This window comes from Phoca vitulina, unplaced genomic scaffold, assembly GCF_004348235.1.
Source record: "Phoca vitulina isolate PV1807 unplaced genomic scaffold, GSC_HSeal_1.0 scaffold15, whole genome shotgun sequence".
Taxonomy (NCBI): Eukaryota; Metazoa; Chordata; class Mammalia; order Carnivora; family Phocidae; genus Phoca; species Phoca vitulina.
In genome coordinates this window covers 36,695,972-36,713,499 of record NW_022589718.1, presented here as the reverse complement: position 1 = coordinate 36,713,499, position 17,528 = coordinate 36,695,972, and the positions used below count along the sequence as shown (strand labels likewise).

General features: G+C 36.5%; 1 protein-coding gene across 2 annotated transcripts in view; it reads right to left on the bottom strand.

The window, feature by feature from the left end:
• CSMD1 (CUB and Sushi multiple domains 1) overlaps positions 1 to 17,528 on the bottom strand; it is a 2,006,418-nt gene that overhangs the window by 1,420,079 nt on the left and 568,811 nt on the right. For both annotated transcript variants that reach the window (XM_032413252.1, XM_032413253.1), the window contains exon 3: positions 11,781 to 11,893. In XM_032413252.1, the coding sequence (XP_032269143.1) occupies positions 11,781 to 11,893 (113 nt within the window). The remainder of the gene's footprint in view (positions 1 to 11,780; positions 11,894 to 17,528) is intronic.

Sequence of the window (17,528 nt, the reverse complement as noted above, 5' to 3'; positions counted from 1 at the left end):
AGATGCCTGTTTGACATTCAGTGACCCGTCAACCTTAGGTAGCAAGAATATCAGAAATGATAATAAATTTACATGCTAAATGCAAAGTCAGGAATGGAAATGAATTCTGAATCTCCTGTAGACTGATTTAAGAACTCTGCCGATAAACATTTATACCCCTTTTTATCATTTGGATGCATATTTGGTGTTTATGCCACCATACATCAGAGTGTGAAGCATTGTTTAGAGCTTAAGTTTTCATATAGCTACACACGGATTATATTTAATGTAATATATATATCTTTCACAAAAGGATCTGTTTAGGGGAGGTGTTTCTCTGTCTTTAAAACTGAAATGATTTTGATATATCTATCACATTGTAATGTTTTTGTTCCAATTTAAATATTTAACATTTCTTTCCAACATTCTTGGATCCTTCTGGTTTCAGTGTATGCCTGTGTTTTTTTTTTTTTTTTTTTTATTTTCATAATCCAAATCAACCTCATTCTTTCACATCTTTTCCTTATGTTAGCTCAGACTAACCAACTATAACCAGCAATAACTGTAAAAAAAATGTAATTTTGCCTTTCCTCCATGATCTCTATCCTATACTCCTGTTATTTTAAAACAATGAACAAATCAACAACAAAACAACAGCAAAAATACCTACATACATGAGTTGAGATTTGAGAAAAATTAAGAAGTAACCCTAACCACAATGTGGAATTTCCAAGCTTGTCCTAAAACCAACAAGTACCACCCAACCTCTTACCTGGGATAAAATGGCATTTTGCATTCTCACTTGGAAAAACAAAAAATCATCAACATCTGGCAATTTTTTTTTACTATGTAAAAAAGACGAAGAGACACAAAGCAGAGAGAAGGTCAGATAAAGGCAGACACAGGTGTCCAGAATAGGATGGCAAAGAGGATATTAGCAAGAGAGAGAGGGGTATAAGCATTAAAGAAGGATATTATATAATTCACAATTTGAAGAAATAATAACACACTATACCTATTGAGGGCATCTTCGATGCCAGTCTGCAGAACGAGAAGCATAGATTAAAATTTTTACAAACCAGAGACTGAGCCAAACCATTGCAGTAGCTAATTTTCTGTCTCCCAGCAACTCTCTGAGGCCAGTGCCATTCATTCTTCATCTTAGAAGGAGGAATCTGATGCTATCAATGCATATGTTATATGTGTGAGGGGCACACTTGTAGTGATTGGGAAATTGGATCACACCAGACCTCAGGATCTATGCCCTCATCCACGTGTAGACATTTACGTAATTAGTTTTCCCAAACATTTGCCATCCCTGGTACCCAAATAATAGCCAGCCAACAGTTGACAGTCTTTCAATGGAGAGAGAGAGAGGTCATCTGATTTCCACTGTATTGAGTCACACGTTGCAGATCCCTGGCAGCAAAAAACGGGAGACTATTCAAAAATCACTCAGTCTCATAATTTTTTTTGTAAAAGTTCATCTTAAATAATGATCAATTTTTATTTTTCAAACATTACCTGAGATGAGTTATTTCCATATATTGTGTCTATATATGCTTACAAGCTTGAAGTAATTTGACTCAAGAAACTGGTTAAAATAAATAATTAAATAAAAATCTTGGGAGATGAGTGGGTACACAGAATAAAATAGATTATAATCAAGATAAAATATTTTAAGAAACGCAAGTACATTACTCATGGTTTGGGAATTCCCAGTAAGGACAAATATTGACCAATCCTTATTTTGTTACCAAATAATGATCTGGAAGATGCCTTTTCTATGGAATTAGTTTGCCTTTTATCATGTCCCTGTCAGGTTACTATTTCTGTATGTGGACTTCAGTGAGTATGCATTGTTTTCTCTTATTTTCAAATGATGGAAACATTTCAGCTGTGGTGATGGTCTTTGAAGGCAGTAAGTCACCCATTTGAAAACCATACGATATTGAAGAACTTTTGATCACCTGGTTCAACTTTTCATTCAACTTCCAGGTGAGAGTCAGAGATTCACTTAAGAACACTGATTTCCACATCCTCTTCAGAAATAGCTTCCTCTATGGATGTTCATTATTTAATTTTTTAATGCTCCTTGCAACAAGCTAAACGATGCAACTATACAGAGAAAATTCAAGCAATCCTTTTTCCTAATTCCTCCCATCCAATTCCTCCCCAAAGTAATGTGCTTTAACAATTCCCTGAATATTCACACAAGTGTGAATGTATGTAATGCATATACATGATACATGGATACTCAGACACACACACACACACACGTGAAGACACACTTGTGCAAGTACTTAAAAACCCATTTTTCTCCAAAATGGGATTATACTGCCTTTTCTTCCCTTTCATATATTATGGACATGCCTTTATATCAATACACACAGGATTAGAAATAACTGAATCTTTTTAATAGTATGAGCAATTTGAAAAAAAAATATTTCCTTGTAGTGGTGCTTGAAGGCATATTGTACATAGTAGTATAAGGAGGGTGTGTGTGTGTGCGCACGTGTGTGTGTGTGTGTGTGTGTGTGTGTGCGTGTGTGTGTCATCAGGGCAAAAGACTGGCTCAGTCTCTCTCAATAGGCCTCCCTGCAGAATGTATTATTTTAATGAATTTATAGTAATCTACTACTGAATCAGAAACTAGATTTTCTAATGCACAGAAAGCAGATTTCATCTCTCTTGGGTAAATACACATTAATTAAGTTCACAGAACCAATATATATATAATCAAAATGCCAAATTAATAAATTGCAATTCATAGGAACTAGAGCACTCACACCAAGGTAACAGTCCTTTTTCTCTCACTTTAGACCAATATGTGACACCTCATTTTAACCTGAAGTCTTCTTGCTTAAACATGGAGGCAGAACAACAGAAATAAGAAATAAGGGAAGTGATAGAAATCAGATAAAAGAGCATTTGATGCCGCAGGTGAGCAGACCTTTATCATCCATCTACACTAGTCGTTCCGACCTTTTCATTCGTTACGGAATTCCTGAGAACTTGCTGAAGCCTGGGAAATGTTTTCCGCCAAAAACACACCCACACCAAATTGTGCATGTCATTTCCCAGCCTTGTAGGAATTGAGATGATCCATGACCCCCACATTGAGAAAGTCAGAGATGCAGGATAGGGACAGATTCAAGGGGACTCCCTGCATCCACACCCCCACAGGCATGGCTGTTCAGTGGACTCTCAGACTCAGTGCTCTCGACTCGGAGCGTGCGACTCCTCTTGGTGGAGCTGGACTGGACGTGGCTTTGCCGCTGGTGATGTGTTTTGCCTCTGGCACTCATTTTATCTTTTCTTCTTTCATCAATGTGTCAATAGCCATGGGTTATATATATGCCCTGCTAGATTGGTGAAACTCATTTCTTTATGGCAGGTCTGCATCTCTCTTTCTCTGCCCTGTTATCTGATTGCCTTAACATTGTACTTTCAGAAAGGAATCCTATTTCTCCTATGCCTGTGCTCTTTGAAAGTATTAGTATTGATAGTACTAACAGCAATAATTATTTTCGAGTGCGGTTCTAAGATCTTTGCTTAGCGGTTCTCATGCAGCTGCTGTTGAAAATCCCTGCAAATCAGATTCCCAGGCTTTGACAAGTGAGCCCAGACAAGGTCTGCTATGAGGGCCAAGAGCTTTGCTCACTCTAAGATAAAGGTGTGTCCTTACCTGGGTTTACCCACCCACAGGACCAAAATAGTCAGGAGGAAAGGGATTCTAGAAGTTCCCATCTGTTCCAGCCTCAGTCCTTGTTATAAACCCAAGATAACATTCAAGGATCAGCTAATGGACAGCTAACTGCTGTCACTTTGACATCCTGTTCTTAGTCAGAAAGCTTTCTCTCCTGCCAGGTGGGTCATTCATGTTCCATGCTTTAATTCAGGTTGAGTTTGGATAATCACTTCAAGGGAGAAATAAATCAGTGCTGACATTCTAAATAAAGCTTTAAGCTTGAAGGGTAATAATCTAGCTGCTCTTTCTAAGTCCAGATTCACGCGTGTTAAAGGAAAGAAAATGCTGCTTGAGGGATGTGTCAGAGGGAAATGCCAAATATATTCAGCCAACAAGAAACACACGGTCGATCTGGAGCCCCCTCCTAGCCCCAGAGTTACTGACATGGTGAACCCCAGAACAAAAGGGCTGCCCTGTAGCCAAGATCCCCTGTTCCCCGATGAAAAACTAAGGAGTACATGAAAATGCTGGCCATTTGCATCCATGACATAAATGTATAATAAATGAAATTAATTCATTTTAAGTCCTTGCAAGCTTAATTTAATGGCCTGTGTTAAGTCTATTATTTTTTAAACGTGAACAGTTTGAGCACATTGTGGACCACCTAATCTCTTTGTCTTTAAATTATTTCAGTGCTGTTTTAGAAACTTCTAGATGAGAGGATGTGTTAACTAGAGGGAAAATCAAATTCACATCAGTTAATTGGGACACTTACTAGTGGTTTTCCTTTTAAGGATTGAGGGGGAAAAAAGAAGAAAAATACGAGATGAAATTAAGTTGCAGTCAAAGGTAGATTTCTTATCAAAAACTAGTTTTCAGGGGCGCCTGGGTGGCTCAGTTGTTAAGCGTCTGCCTTCGGCTCAGGTCATGATCCCAGGGTCCTGGGATCGAGCCCCGCATCGGGCTCCCTGCTCCGCAGGAAGCCTGCTTCTCCCTCTCCAGCTACCCCTGTTTGTGTTCCCTCTCTCGCTATGTCTCTGTCAAATAAATAAAATCTTAAAAAAAAAAAAAAAAAAAACTAGTTTTGAATATTTGCATGGTGACAAATGTCGAGGAGTCAAATTTTCCTTCAGAGTCCATTACTGCCCTCGAGGTCACGGAGACAGGGGAGCTTAGAGATGGTGCCGAAGGCCAGCCAGTCTGAAGGTGAAAATGCTGTGGGAATTCGGGACTGACCAGATCCACATCTCCCCTCTCCTTGCATGGTTTCCGACACTACAGCCATGATTTAAAGGCCCAAAGGTGACAAATTGTGAAATGGAAGCACAGATTAAAATGCTATTTATTTAATAGTCCAGTGGAATTCATTCAGCTTTTCTTTCTGAACGGCACGGAGGAAGTGCTGTAAGCCACAGATGAAACCACATAAACGTGACCTCCTCGAGTGAGGGGGGCAGAGGTGCCTGCTCCAGGCCCCCGTGAACCCTGTGGACAACAGGGGCCTGGCATCTCCCCCTCCAGGAAGTCCTCCATCAACCTCCCCTTGCTTCTGCATTCTTAAACACAGTAATCGCTTTTCTCCATAGTCTTGTACATGATTCTTCCTCGCTCAGAAAGATCCCCCCATTTCTATCTTCCTGCAGAGCTTCTATTCAGTGCCTGAAACAATGAACTCATTTGCCACATGAGTTTTTTAAACACATTATCTGAGATAGAGCCCAAGCATTAATTCTGTAATGACCTGTACCTGGCCCCCAAGGGCAGCTGGCCTTCCTTCTTTGCCCGACCTTGTCAAACACCAACACTCTATGTTCCCTTGAATGGGGCCATTTTTGCCTTCACTATGGCTTCAGAACCAACACCCCCTTTCTTAACTTTGTATTCCTATCACTTAGCTCAGCATTGGGTCTCTGGGAGATGCTCAGTGAATGCTAAGTAAATAAATGAGAGAAAGAATGAATGAGGACATCTGTGTGTCCATCTGCGTAACCCCATACACGTTCTCAGGCATGCACATATGTGCATCCATGCACACGTATATGTATTTGTGTGTATATATACAAAATGTAATTATTTGTGTGTATGCACATATGTATCAATGCACACATTCATGAGTGTGCATTTGCATATATGTACACAAATAAACATAAGTATATGAGAGGCTATGTGGTAAGTGGTTAAGAATTATAACCTCGGGGGGCACCTGGGTAGCTCAGTCGTTAGGCATCTGCCTTCAGCTCAGGTCATGATCCCAAGGGTCCTGCACAGGGGGAAGCCTGCTTCTCCCTCTCCCACTCCCCCTTTGCTTGTGTTCCCTTTCTTGCTGTGTCTCTCTCTATCAAATAAATAAATAAAATCTTTAAAAAAAAGGAATTACAACCTCGGGAAAGAGGTGGACTTGTGTTTAATCTCTGCTTTCACAATTCTGTAGCTATGGGGTCTTGGCCAACTAAATTACTGTAAGTTATGACCTCACTTTCTCTACCTGATAATGTTAGGCAACTTTATTTCACTTACAAGAATCTCATGAGAATTTAATAAGAAAATATATAGGGGAGTTCATACCATCTTACACACACACATATGCATCACGTATCTATCATCTATTGATCCACAGAGATACATACACCTTAGTAAGCAGAGCGTATGCTATAATTGATAGAATGAATGATTTTAAGACAAAAAACCTTGAAAAAAATCCTTTAGAAGAGTATTTTATAACTCAGGGGAGGTTCTTAAAATATCTTCATGGACAATTGTTTTTCTCATTCCAATTAATGAACTCTTTTGTATGAAACATGATTTCCTGCCACAAGCAAATTTTTACTATTTAGCATGTCAAATTCCTCCTCATTATACTACCAGTATTTGTTTCATTCAAATAGATTCTGACACTCAGATTCTTATATTACATGCATAAAATTGAAGTCCGGTATATTCTAAGATGGAAACATGGAAAGATAAATGCTGAGTGTGTAAAATCAGCGTCTTATGATCAAAATATATGACTATCTACATTTGTCGTTAAAAATGTTCCCTTTTCAGCTACCATGTCAGCAACTATTTTTAAAGAAGTCTTGAAAAGAATAGTTTCCCACCATTTATCAATTTTGCCTTAGACAAGAATCCAGTGTAACCTTCCTTCTACCTCACCAGATATAAATATCCATGTCAAAATATGCATATGATTTTCATTCTGATTCCTTTAAAACATCTGCTCTCCCATAGATAAAAAACCTTTGCCAATTGTTCAAAGAAAATTTGGTTTCCAACCGATGAAATTGCCCTACACTTTTGAAAAATGTTCTATACAAGGAAACTATTGATTCTAATGAATACACATTGGACTCATTAATTTGAAACACAGAGTTGGTGTTTTCTACCCAAATGTAAGTGGTATTAGACAAAAAAAAAGAAGATAGTAGGAAGGGAAAAATGAAGTGGGGGAAATCAGAGGGGAGACGAAGCATGAGAGACGATGGACCCTGAGAAACAAACTGAGGGTTCTAGAGGGGAGGTGGGTGGGAGGATGAGTTAGCCTGGTGATGGGTATTGAGGAGGGCACGTTCTGCATGGAGCACTGGGTGTTATGCACAAACAATGAATCATGGAACACTACATCAAAAACTAATGATGTATTGTATGGTGACTGACATAACATAATAAAATAAAATTAAAAATAATTCTATCTCACAGAAAATACAGAATTATAAAAAATGCAACCAATGTCCAAGAAAACCTACTTCACCTGCAAAAATACCTAAAAAGTCAACCTAAGTTATGGTAAATAATGTGAAAACTACATTTAAAAAAAATTAATCAGGAATAAAATGATTAAACACCGGCAAATACAAATCAGGAAATAGACTGCAAAAGATTTGAATGATATCCAGAACAAAAGCAAACATGTGCATTAACACAAGAAAAGTCATTTAAAAATAAATCACACTTCAGACCAAAATAACTAAAATGTCATGTTGAAAAGTTTTCATGATATATACGCGAGTGTTTCTAACATTTAATTTACTTTGTCACAAATAAGAAAATCCATTAGAAATAGAGGCATCTCGGGCGCCTGGGTGGCTCAGTTGGTTAAGCGACTGCCTTCGGCTCAGGTCATGATCCTGGAGTCCCGGGATCGAGTCCCGCATCGGGCTCCCTGCTCGGCAGGGAGTCTGCTTCTCCCTCTGACCCTCCTCCCTCTCATGCTCTCTGTCTCTCATTCTCTCTCTCAAATAAATAAATAAAATCTTTAAAAAAAAAAAAAAAAGAAAAAAAATAGAGGCATCTTGAAAGAAAGAAAGAAAGAAAGAAAGAAAGAAAGAAAGAAAGAAAGAAAGAAAGAAAGAAGGAAGGAGGAAGGAAGGAAGGGAGGAAGGGAAAGGCAAAAAGAAAGACAAAGAAAGGAAGAAAGAAAGAGGCATCTCCTTCTAAAAAGTGAAAAAAATAAAAAGAGTGACAGGTTCTTTGTGGCACATTGTCGAGATTTTCATGTCACCAAATTGATTTGTTCGCCTTGTCCTCAAGTCAAGTGATGGCCATGCCTTGTTATGCATGTTTGTCATTGCATAATATTTGCCATGCCTTGACATGCCATGTTAATTTTCTGGTCTCCGAAATGATATTTTTCTTAAGTCATACATAATCTTGATGAAATAAATGAAGCATTTTTTTGGTAATTGAAATCTTAATGAAATAAAGTTGGCAAATAGAAATATATGAATAAATACTATTTACATACCTAATACTTCAATACTGGGCAAATACAGGAGGTCTGATAGTAATCCATGTCATGGTACATTATGTGTAGTCTCAATGTTTTCTGTTATAAATTTACCAAAAAATATGCAAATTCTTTGGTTTACTATAAAGAACAATGTTCAATGATGAACCTAGCAAATTTAATGTTACAAAATACCCTATTAAGTTGGTAACTTCAATTTTATTGAAGTATGTATGCATTGGAATATGTTGATTTGACTGACAGTCTATAAATTTACTAAGACCCTGAAGGTCTCTCCACATTTAGAGAGTCAATTACTATAGATGAGCGATGTTACTCTGAAATTTATAAATATTTCCATTTAATTTCCAGGGTTAAATTCAATGACTGAATACATTAATTAGAATTTTTAAATTATTGTTTTCATACTCATTATGTAGTATAATAGTTCCATACATAAATATTTACATATTTATGTAAATAATGACTATTCCAAATTACTGCCATGAAAATTACAAAGTTCAGGGCCCGGATTAAGCTTGTTATCAAGGTTATCATGTTTAGACAGATTTTATTTTATTTTATTTTTTTTAAAGATTTTATTTATTTATTTGAGAGAATGAGATAGAGAGAGCATGAGACGGGGGAGGGTCAGAGGGAGAAGCAGACTCCCTGCTGAGCAGGGAGCCCGATGTGGGACTCGATCCCGGGACTCCAGGATCATGACCTGAGCCGAAGGCAGTCTCTTAACCAACTGAGCCACCCAGGCGCCCTAGACAGATTTTAAAAGTTTGAAACATTTTCTCCAATTTAACCAAATGCACTTATATTAAAAATTTAAACATCAATCTGGTAATATTAAATAAATTCTAATTTTAACTGAAAAACATAGTACTAGTTTAAGACTACAGAATATTATTTTTTTGAACAAGCTGATCTATTGTTTTATATCTAAATTAAATTTCCTTTAGAGGTCTTGGACAAGACATTAGAATTTTATTACATTATTTGGCTTATATTAATTACTTGACGGACAGTATCATCAAAATAAAAACTTGTGTGAAACAAGGAAATCTGAGTCCCTCAGAGGATTCTGTGTTCTGGTTCCCCCCCAAAAAATTTACATGATTTTCTGACCATTATCATTGGTTCTGCTTTATATTTTATTTGAATAGGTATGTTTGAATATTTTATGCAGTATTTTTCATAAAATCTCACTTTTTTCAGCAACATTGTCTACAGCTGTAGAAAACTTCCATGTGGGAACTTAGACTATTCATAAATCAGCTGGTGCTTGCAGTGAAAGCTTTACTCTCCTCTGGATAAATTCTCCAGGACTTAATCCTCTGTTGAGACCACAATCAACTTTATTTCTCCAGATAGTACACATTGATTTTCTCAGGAGACCTTAAAACTAATGGAGAAATACTTTTAAAATAGAGATAGTAAATATTACATACAATTTTAGTTTTGCTGACAAAGCTGACAATTTGCTGACAGTTTTGGTTTTGCTGACAAACTTTTAATGCAATATCTTTTTTTTTCCATTCAAGAAAAAGGCTTGTATCTGCTTTTAAATATCAGACTATATTATAATGTCATTATTTAAAATATAAATTTCAAAAAGAGCATGTCCACAGATCAACAATTTTAAAATGCACATTTAACTTAACTCCTGGTCCTGCTTACTTTTATCCTCATTTAAAAAATAAATAACTCATAAATATTCTTTCCAACAGAGAGACAATCTCACCAACTGTGTGTTATATACCATCACGACAACCAGTAACACCAGCAACGATAGTGCGGGCAGAGTCAACAGAGTTACTCATTTGGCAATCATTCAATATCAACTGAGTTTCCACATGTGTCTTAGGAAATTGAGCAAAATGTAATATTCAAGTACCGACTTTGTCGGGAAGGAGAGGAAAATCACCAGATTCTAAATTATTGAAGCATTATCAACCATCTGAGCAAATATCAGATATGGTGACTGGACGAGTTATGCTTCACAGGTAGCTAGAATAGGGTGCCTTAGAAACATTTTCATAATGTTGAGCAAAAAAGAAATTATGTGAAGTTAGTGTATGTAGGAAGTGGTACTATACACACATTTGAAAGCTAAAAGCACCTATTAACCTTAAATTAGCTTGTTACTCTCCAAAGATTAAATTACTTCCCCATGGTAATAGACTTAAACACCTTTAAGTATAATAAATATACTGAAGCCAGTTTCTATATAAATGCAGTGGCGTGAAAGACACTGGAGTCAGAAGAGTAAACAATCTTAAACATCATTCCATCTGAAACACTGAATAAAAGGATAAATCGTTCTGTCTATGTATCTGTGCAAACACGACATTCTACCCTCACGTTTTCTGAGAATTGCATAGTAGCCAAGTTCAGCGGCACAAAGCACACCAGATTTTATCTTTCCACAAGGAATGATTTTTCCCAAAGTGCACTGAGTACTCCAAATAAAAACATATGCAGGTGTTTTTAAGGTGACTTAATCCAGAACAACATCCTAAGTAAAGGAGGTGAAACTAGGGATTGGCTTATACCCCACCTATAGCCTATTTTCAATTCACAGGCTCTGGGGTATACTTATATTAAAAATAATACTCTCTGTATTACACAGGAAAGAAGATCTTAACTATCTCCAAAAAACAAGGCAAAAACAGACACACCTCAGCATTTACACTTAAAGAATTACTAGTAATTTCTTAAAACTGAATTCCTGAAAAGATCGTCATTATTACTTCCTCTCTCAAAGGTCGAATTCTCTTTCATCTTTTAAAATTTCCATCCCCAAGTTCAACAATAGTTCAACAATATCAAGATTCCAAAGGGTCCCTAGGCACAAAATCTGAAAACACAAACAAAATCCAGATGCCTTGCAATGACCAAACAGTAAAACCAAAGTAATCTCAATTAAACATTTCAGCTTTGACAAGAAAAACGTGTCATGGAATTCTCTTTACTTAAGCACTAACAGTATTACTGTCCAGCGAAAAGTTTAAGAATTACATTCTTAAAACACTTCTGAGTTAAAAATGAATTTTTCACAGAATAGCAGCGCTGTGAGTTAGCATTCAAAATTTTCAAAACTTCTCTGCCACACATCAAAAGAAACACCACTTCTCCGACTAAAAAGAGTACCACCCATAAAGGAAAATTTTAAACACACATTTTGCCCTGGAAAGTTTGGCAGTTATAGTAGACGGTGTTCTGCAATCATCAATATATTACACAAGAGTCAAGTGTTTATAACATCAAACCACCTCTGAAATAGCAGCTTGTGTTTGCATTGAAATCTTGAATCCCGTGTGGCAAGTAGGAGATGGTCTGGACAGTATGTGTGTCCAGAGCCCAGGAATGTCCTACCTTCATACAGGGCTTTGAAGCCTTGGGCGCTCACGGCGAAGTCTGTCGTGAACCACAGCGTGAGGATAGATCCCGTGCTGACTATTGAGGACGGCAGCTGGAATCCCGATAATCTAAACCATAAAAAATATAGGAACAGAGTGGAAAAGCATAAATTTGTGATTCAAGCTTATTTGATGAAGTCATTGTATTTCTCTTTTCACGGCGGTATGTTTATTTGAGATACGTCACTAAACAATTACATGATCCACACTCAAGGTGTTGCCAGGTAATTGAAATTAAGCATGTTCAAGTAACAGTTCATTTAAACAACTTTTTGAGAAAATTCTTTATTGAAGGAATTGTACAATACACCATTGCATGAAACAGGGGACATGAAACTTAATGCAAAGTCATCCTTATACATGTTACATGAAAAAAATATGATTTTGCATGCACTTTGATTTATTATTGTCCTCTTAAATTATTAGATGGTGGGTTGTCACATCTCATAGTTAATGTGCTTATTCTTATTATCTGCCCCAAATAAATCATAGCTTTCTTGAAAAGAAAACATATACTAGTCACAGAATAATAAACAAAAATCAATTACTACCTTGAGCAGAGGTCAAATGAATTGATTTTAATGTTTGGTTTTCAAGGCGAGTCTTTTGGATTCTTACATATGCTTTTCCCCCTATCACTAAGTTTATATATATTTAGAAATGTTAATGATGATAAAGTCAGCAGTCTGAATGAGTGAACTAGGAAAATAATATATATTTTATGCATAATGCTTTATAAAGTAACAGCTTTCCAAAACGTCAAAGAAATGTTTCATCAGTTTGTATTTTACAAATACAAACTAACTTTGCTAATTAAGTAGGTTGTCTCTAGATAGGTGATTTAGTATAGTCTGAACACAACTCTCCAATTCCAAAAAGAATAAGTATGAACATTCATTCTTTGTCGAGAAATTCTGGCTACCAGTAAGTCTATGGTATTGAATATCTAATTCCAGCTGCTGTAGGTTTCAGAATCAAACTAGAAATTCATAAGAGAAAAATGACAGGACAATCCCCAGTCACCAAACAGCACACTTCTAAATATCCACAGATCGAAGAGGAAGTCTCAAGGGAAAATGAAGAAAAAAATACATCAAAATGAATGAAAATAAAAAGACAAGCTATCAAAAGTTAGAGGACTCAGCTAAGCAGTGATGAGAGTGAAGTTAATAGTATTAAAAATATACATTAGAAAAGAGGAGACTTCTCATATTAGCAACCCAAACTCCCATCTCAGGAACTTAGAAAAGGAAGAAGAAAATAAACCCAAAGCAAAAAGAAGGCAAGAAATATAAGATAAATTTAGAAATCAAAGAAACTTAGAAGAACAACAGAGAAAAATAATGAAACAGAAGCTAATTCTTTGCAAAGGTCAACAAAATTAACAAACATCTAGCAAGACTGATGCAAAAAGTGCGGGGAGGTAGAAGACACAAATACCTAATATCAGCAATAAAATAGAAAATATTACTACAGACCCCAAAGACATAAAATAGCAAAGGAAAATACAAATAATGCACACATAAATTTTATAACTTACAGGAAATAGGCTGCTTCCTTAAAAAAAAACACACACTACCACAACTTACTGAATACAAAATAGAAAATTTGAATAGTAACTATTAAAACTCCCCCAAAAGAAGTCTCCAGGTCCCAGTGATTTTACAGGAGATTTCTACTGGCATAGATTGAATGTTTGTGTCCCCCAAAAGTCATATGTTGAAACCTAACTCCCAAGGTGATGATGTTTGGAGGTGGGGCCTTCTGATTGTAATTAGATCATGAGGGCAAAGCCCCCCAAAACAGGATTAGCACCCTTTTCAAAGAGATTCCAGAATATTCCCCCACCCCTTCTGCCATGTGAGGATCAAGAGAGCAAGAAGATGCTGTCTATGTAACAGAAAAAGTTAACACTAGACATCAAATTGGCTGGCACCATGATCTTGGACTTCCCTGTCTCAAGAACTGTGAGAAATAGATCTGTGTTGTTTATAAACCACTTGGTCTATGCTATTCCATTATATACACTTAGACATCTACCCAAATGCATTAAGACATCTACCAAACATTTGAAAAATTAACATCAATTTTACAGAGTTTCTTCCAAAAAACAGAAGTGGATGGGCACCTTCCTTGTGTATTTTATGGCACTAAAGTTACCCTGTGCTATGGATTGAATGATTGCCCCAAAATTCATATATTGAAGCCCTACCTCTCAGTGTAACTGTATTTGGAGTCAGGACTTTTAGGAGATAATTAAGATGAAATAAGGTCATAGCGTGAGGTGCTAATCTGATAGGATTGGTGGCTTCATGAGAGCAACAGAAGAGAAAGAGATTCCCCTCCAGCCCCCAACACCTATTCACTGAGCAGAGGCCATATGAGCAATGGTGAGAAGGCAGGTATCTGCAAGCCAGGAAGAGTCCCCACCAGAACCTGATCATGCCGCCCTCTGATACCGGGTATCCAACCCAAAAACATAGAATCTCTGTGAAATATCTGTGTGAGAAGATAGATCTCTGCTGTTTAAGCCACCCAGTATATGATATTTCATTGTGGCAGCTCAAGATAAGATAACCTGATACTAAAACCAGACGAAAAGTTTGCAAGAAAAGAAAACAACAAACCAAAAATGGCTTTCATATATATGGATATGAAAATTTTTAACAAAGTAAGAGCAAACAAAAGCAATATATAAAAAGAATTCTCCCACATGACTAAGTGGTATTTATTCCAGGGATGTAAATATGGTTCAGTACTTGGAAAATCAATCAATATGATCTGCCATCATGACAGCCTAAAGAATAAAATCACTAGATCATGATAATCTATGTAGGAAAAAGAAAAACAAACATTGCACATATTTAAACATTCAATCATGAGAAAAATTTCCAGTAAAATATGAAGAGGAAAACTTCCCCAACTTGACAACGAGTATCCTAAAAAACCTACAGCTAACATGACATTTGATGGTGTAAGACTGAATGCTTCCCCCTAAGACTGAGAACAAGGCAAGAATGTCTTGTCTCACCATTTTTATTCAAAATTGTGCTGGAAGATCTAGCCAGAGCAGTAAGCCAAGAAGAGAAAACAAATGCATATGGATTAGGATGCAAGAAATAAAAATGCCCTTCTTTGCAGGTGACACAATTATCTACATAGATAATGTCAATGAGTCTATAAGAAAATTCCTGGAGCTAATACTTGAGATGAGCAAGTGCACAGGATACACAATGAACATACAAAATTCAACTGTATTTCTGCATGCTAGCATTGAACACATGGACACTAAAATTAAATATTACATTGCCACTTATAATCATTTAAAAAAAATGCTTAGCTGTAGGGTAAGGGTAGAAAACTATACCCTTGAAACTGTGCTATGCTGAGGAAAGAAACCAGTATGAAACCAAATAAATTGAGAAATATACCATGCTAAAAGATTGGAAACCTCAAAACTATAAAGATATCAATTCTCCTCAAACAGGTTTAGCGTTATTTCTATCAAAATCCCAACAAGATTTTTTGAAGATATGGGCAAGATTCTTCTAAAATATGTTTCAGAAGAAAGCCTAGACCTGGGGTGCCTGGGTGGCTCAGTCAGTTAAGTGTCTGCCTTCTGCTCAGGTCACGATCTCAGGGTCCTGGGATCGAGCCCCACATCAGGATCCCTTCTCAGCGGGGAGCCTGCTTCTCCCTCCCTCTGCTGCTCCCCCTGCTTGTGCTCTCTCTCTCTCTCTTCCCCCTCCCCCATCAAATAAATAAATAATAATAAAAAAGAAAGCCTTCAAGACTCAATAGAATAGTTTAAATAATTTCAAAAAAGAATAAAATAAATCAGGCTACTCATTTTCAAGACTTATTTTATAAATTCAGTAATCAAGATCATGTGGAACTGTCAAATTAACAGATCCATACACCAATGGATGAGAACAGAAAATCCAAAAACAAAGCCACATAAATAAACCCAACTGATTTCAAGGTGCTAAGGCAACTCAGTGGAGTAAAGTTAACATTTTGACAATGATGCTGGAACAAATGGTTGTCTACAAGCAAGAACAACAAAAATGAGCCTATACCAAAATCTAAACCTTATATAATATTTAACTCAATATGAATCATAGACATAAATGTAAAAGTATAAAAAAACTTAGAAAACGCATAGGACTATGGAAAATCTGGGACTAGGTGAAGAATTCCTAGACTGGACACCAAAAGCAAAGGAAGTGGACATATCAGACTTCATAAAAATTAAACACTTTTTTATGGAAGACCACACTGAGAGGATGAAAAGGCATGCTATACACTGGTAGGAAATATTTGCAAACCACGTATCTGACAAAGGATAAGCATCTAGAATACATAAAGAATATTAAAGACTCAACAGTGAAAGAACAAACAATCCAATCAGAAAACAGGCAAAAGACATGAAGAGTCATGTCATGTAAAAGGATACAGATATGGCAAATAAGTATATGAAAAGATTTTTAACACTATTAGTTATTAGGGAAATGCAAATTAAAGCCACAAAGAAATATCACTACATATACGTGCAGAATGGCTAAAATAAAAAAGGAGTGACCATACCAAAGCTGGCGAGAATGTGGAGAAAATCGCTTGTTCATATGTCATTAGTGAGCACAACCACTCTGGAAAACAGTTTGACAGTTTCTTAAAAGATTAAATATGTAACAACCAAGCAATTGCTCTCCTAGACATTTACCCCAGAGAAATGATTTATGGTCACACAAAACCTGCACACAAATGTTTATAAGGCTTCATTCTTAGTAATCAAAAATTGGGAGCTATAGTAATTAAAACAGGATGATACTGGTACAAAGATACACATAGATTGATGGCATGGAGTAGAGAGCCCAGAAATAAACCCATGATTATATGGCCAATTACTCTTCAGCAAAGGAGGCAAGACTATACACTGGGGAAAAGACAGTCTCTTCAACAAATGGTGTTGGGAAAACTGGACAACTACATATAAAAGAATAAAACTGGACCACTTTCCTATGCCACACGCAAAAATAAACTTAAAATGGACAAAAGATCTAAATGTGAGACTTGAAATCATAAAACCCGTAGAAAAAAACATAGGCAGTAATCTCTCTGACATGGGCCATAGCAACATTTTTCTAGATACATCTCCTGAGGCAAGAGAAACAAAAGGAAAATTAAACTATTGGGACTGCACCAAAATAAGCTTTTGCACAGTGAAAGAAACCATCAACAAAATGAAAAGGTGACCACTGAATGGGAGAAAATACTTGTCAATCATATATTCCATGGGGAGTTAATATTCAAAATATAAAAAGAATTTACACAACTTAACACCCAAAATCCAATTAAAAAATGAGTAGAGGACCTAAATAGACATTTTTTTTCCAAAAATGACATACAGATGGCCGACATGAAAAGATGACCAGTGTCACTAATCATCAGGGAAATGCAAATCAAAACCACAATGAGATTTTGCCTTACACCAGGCAGAACAGCTAGAATCAAAAAGACAAGAAACAACAAGTGGTGGTGAGGATGTGGAGAAAAGGAACCCTCATGCATGGCTGGTGGGGACATGAACTGGTGCAGCCACTGTGGAAAGCAGTGCGGAGATTCCTCAAAAAAGTTAAAACAGAAATGCCATATAGTCCAGTAATTCTACCATTGGGTATTTACCCAAAGAAAACCAAAACAA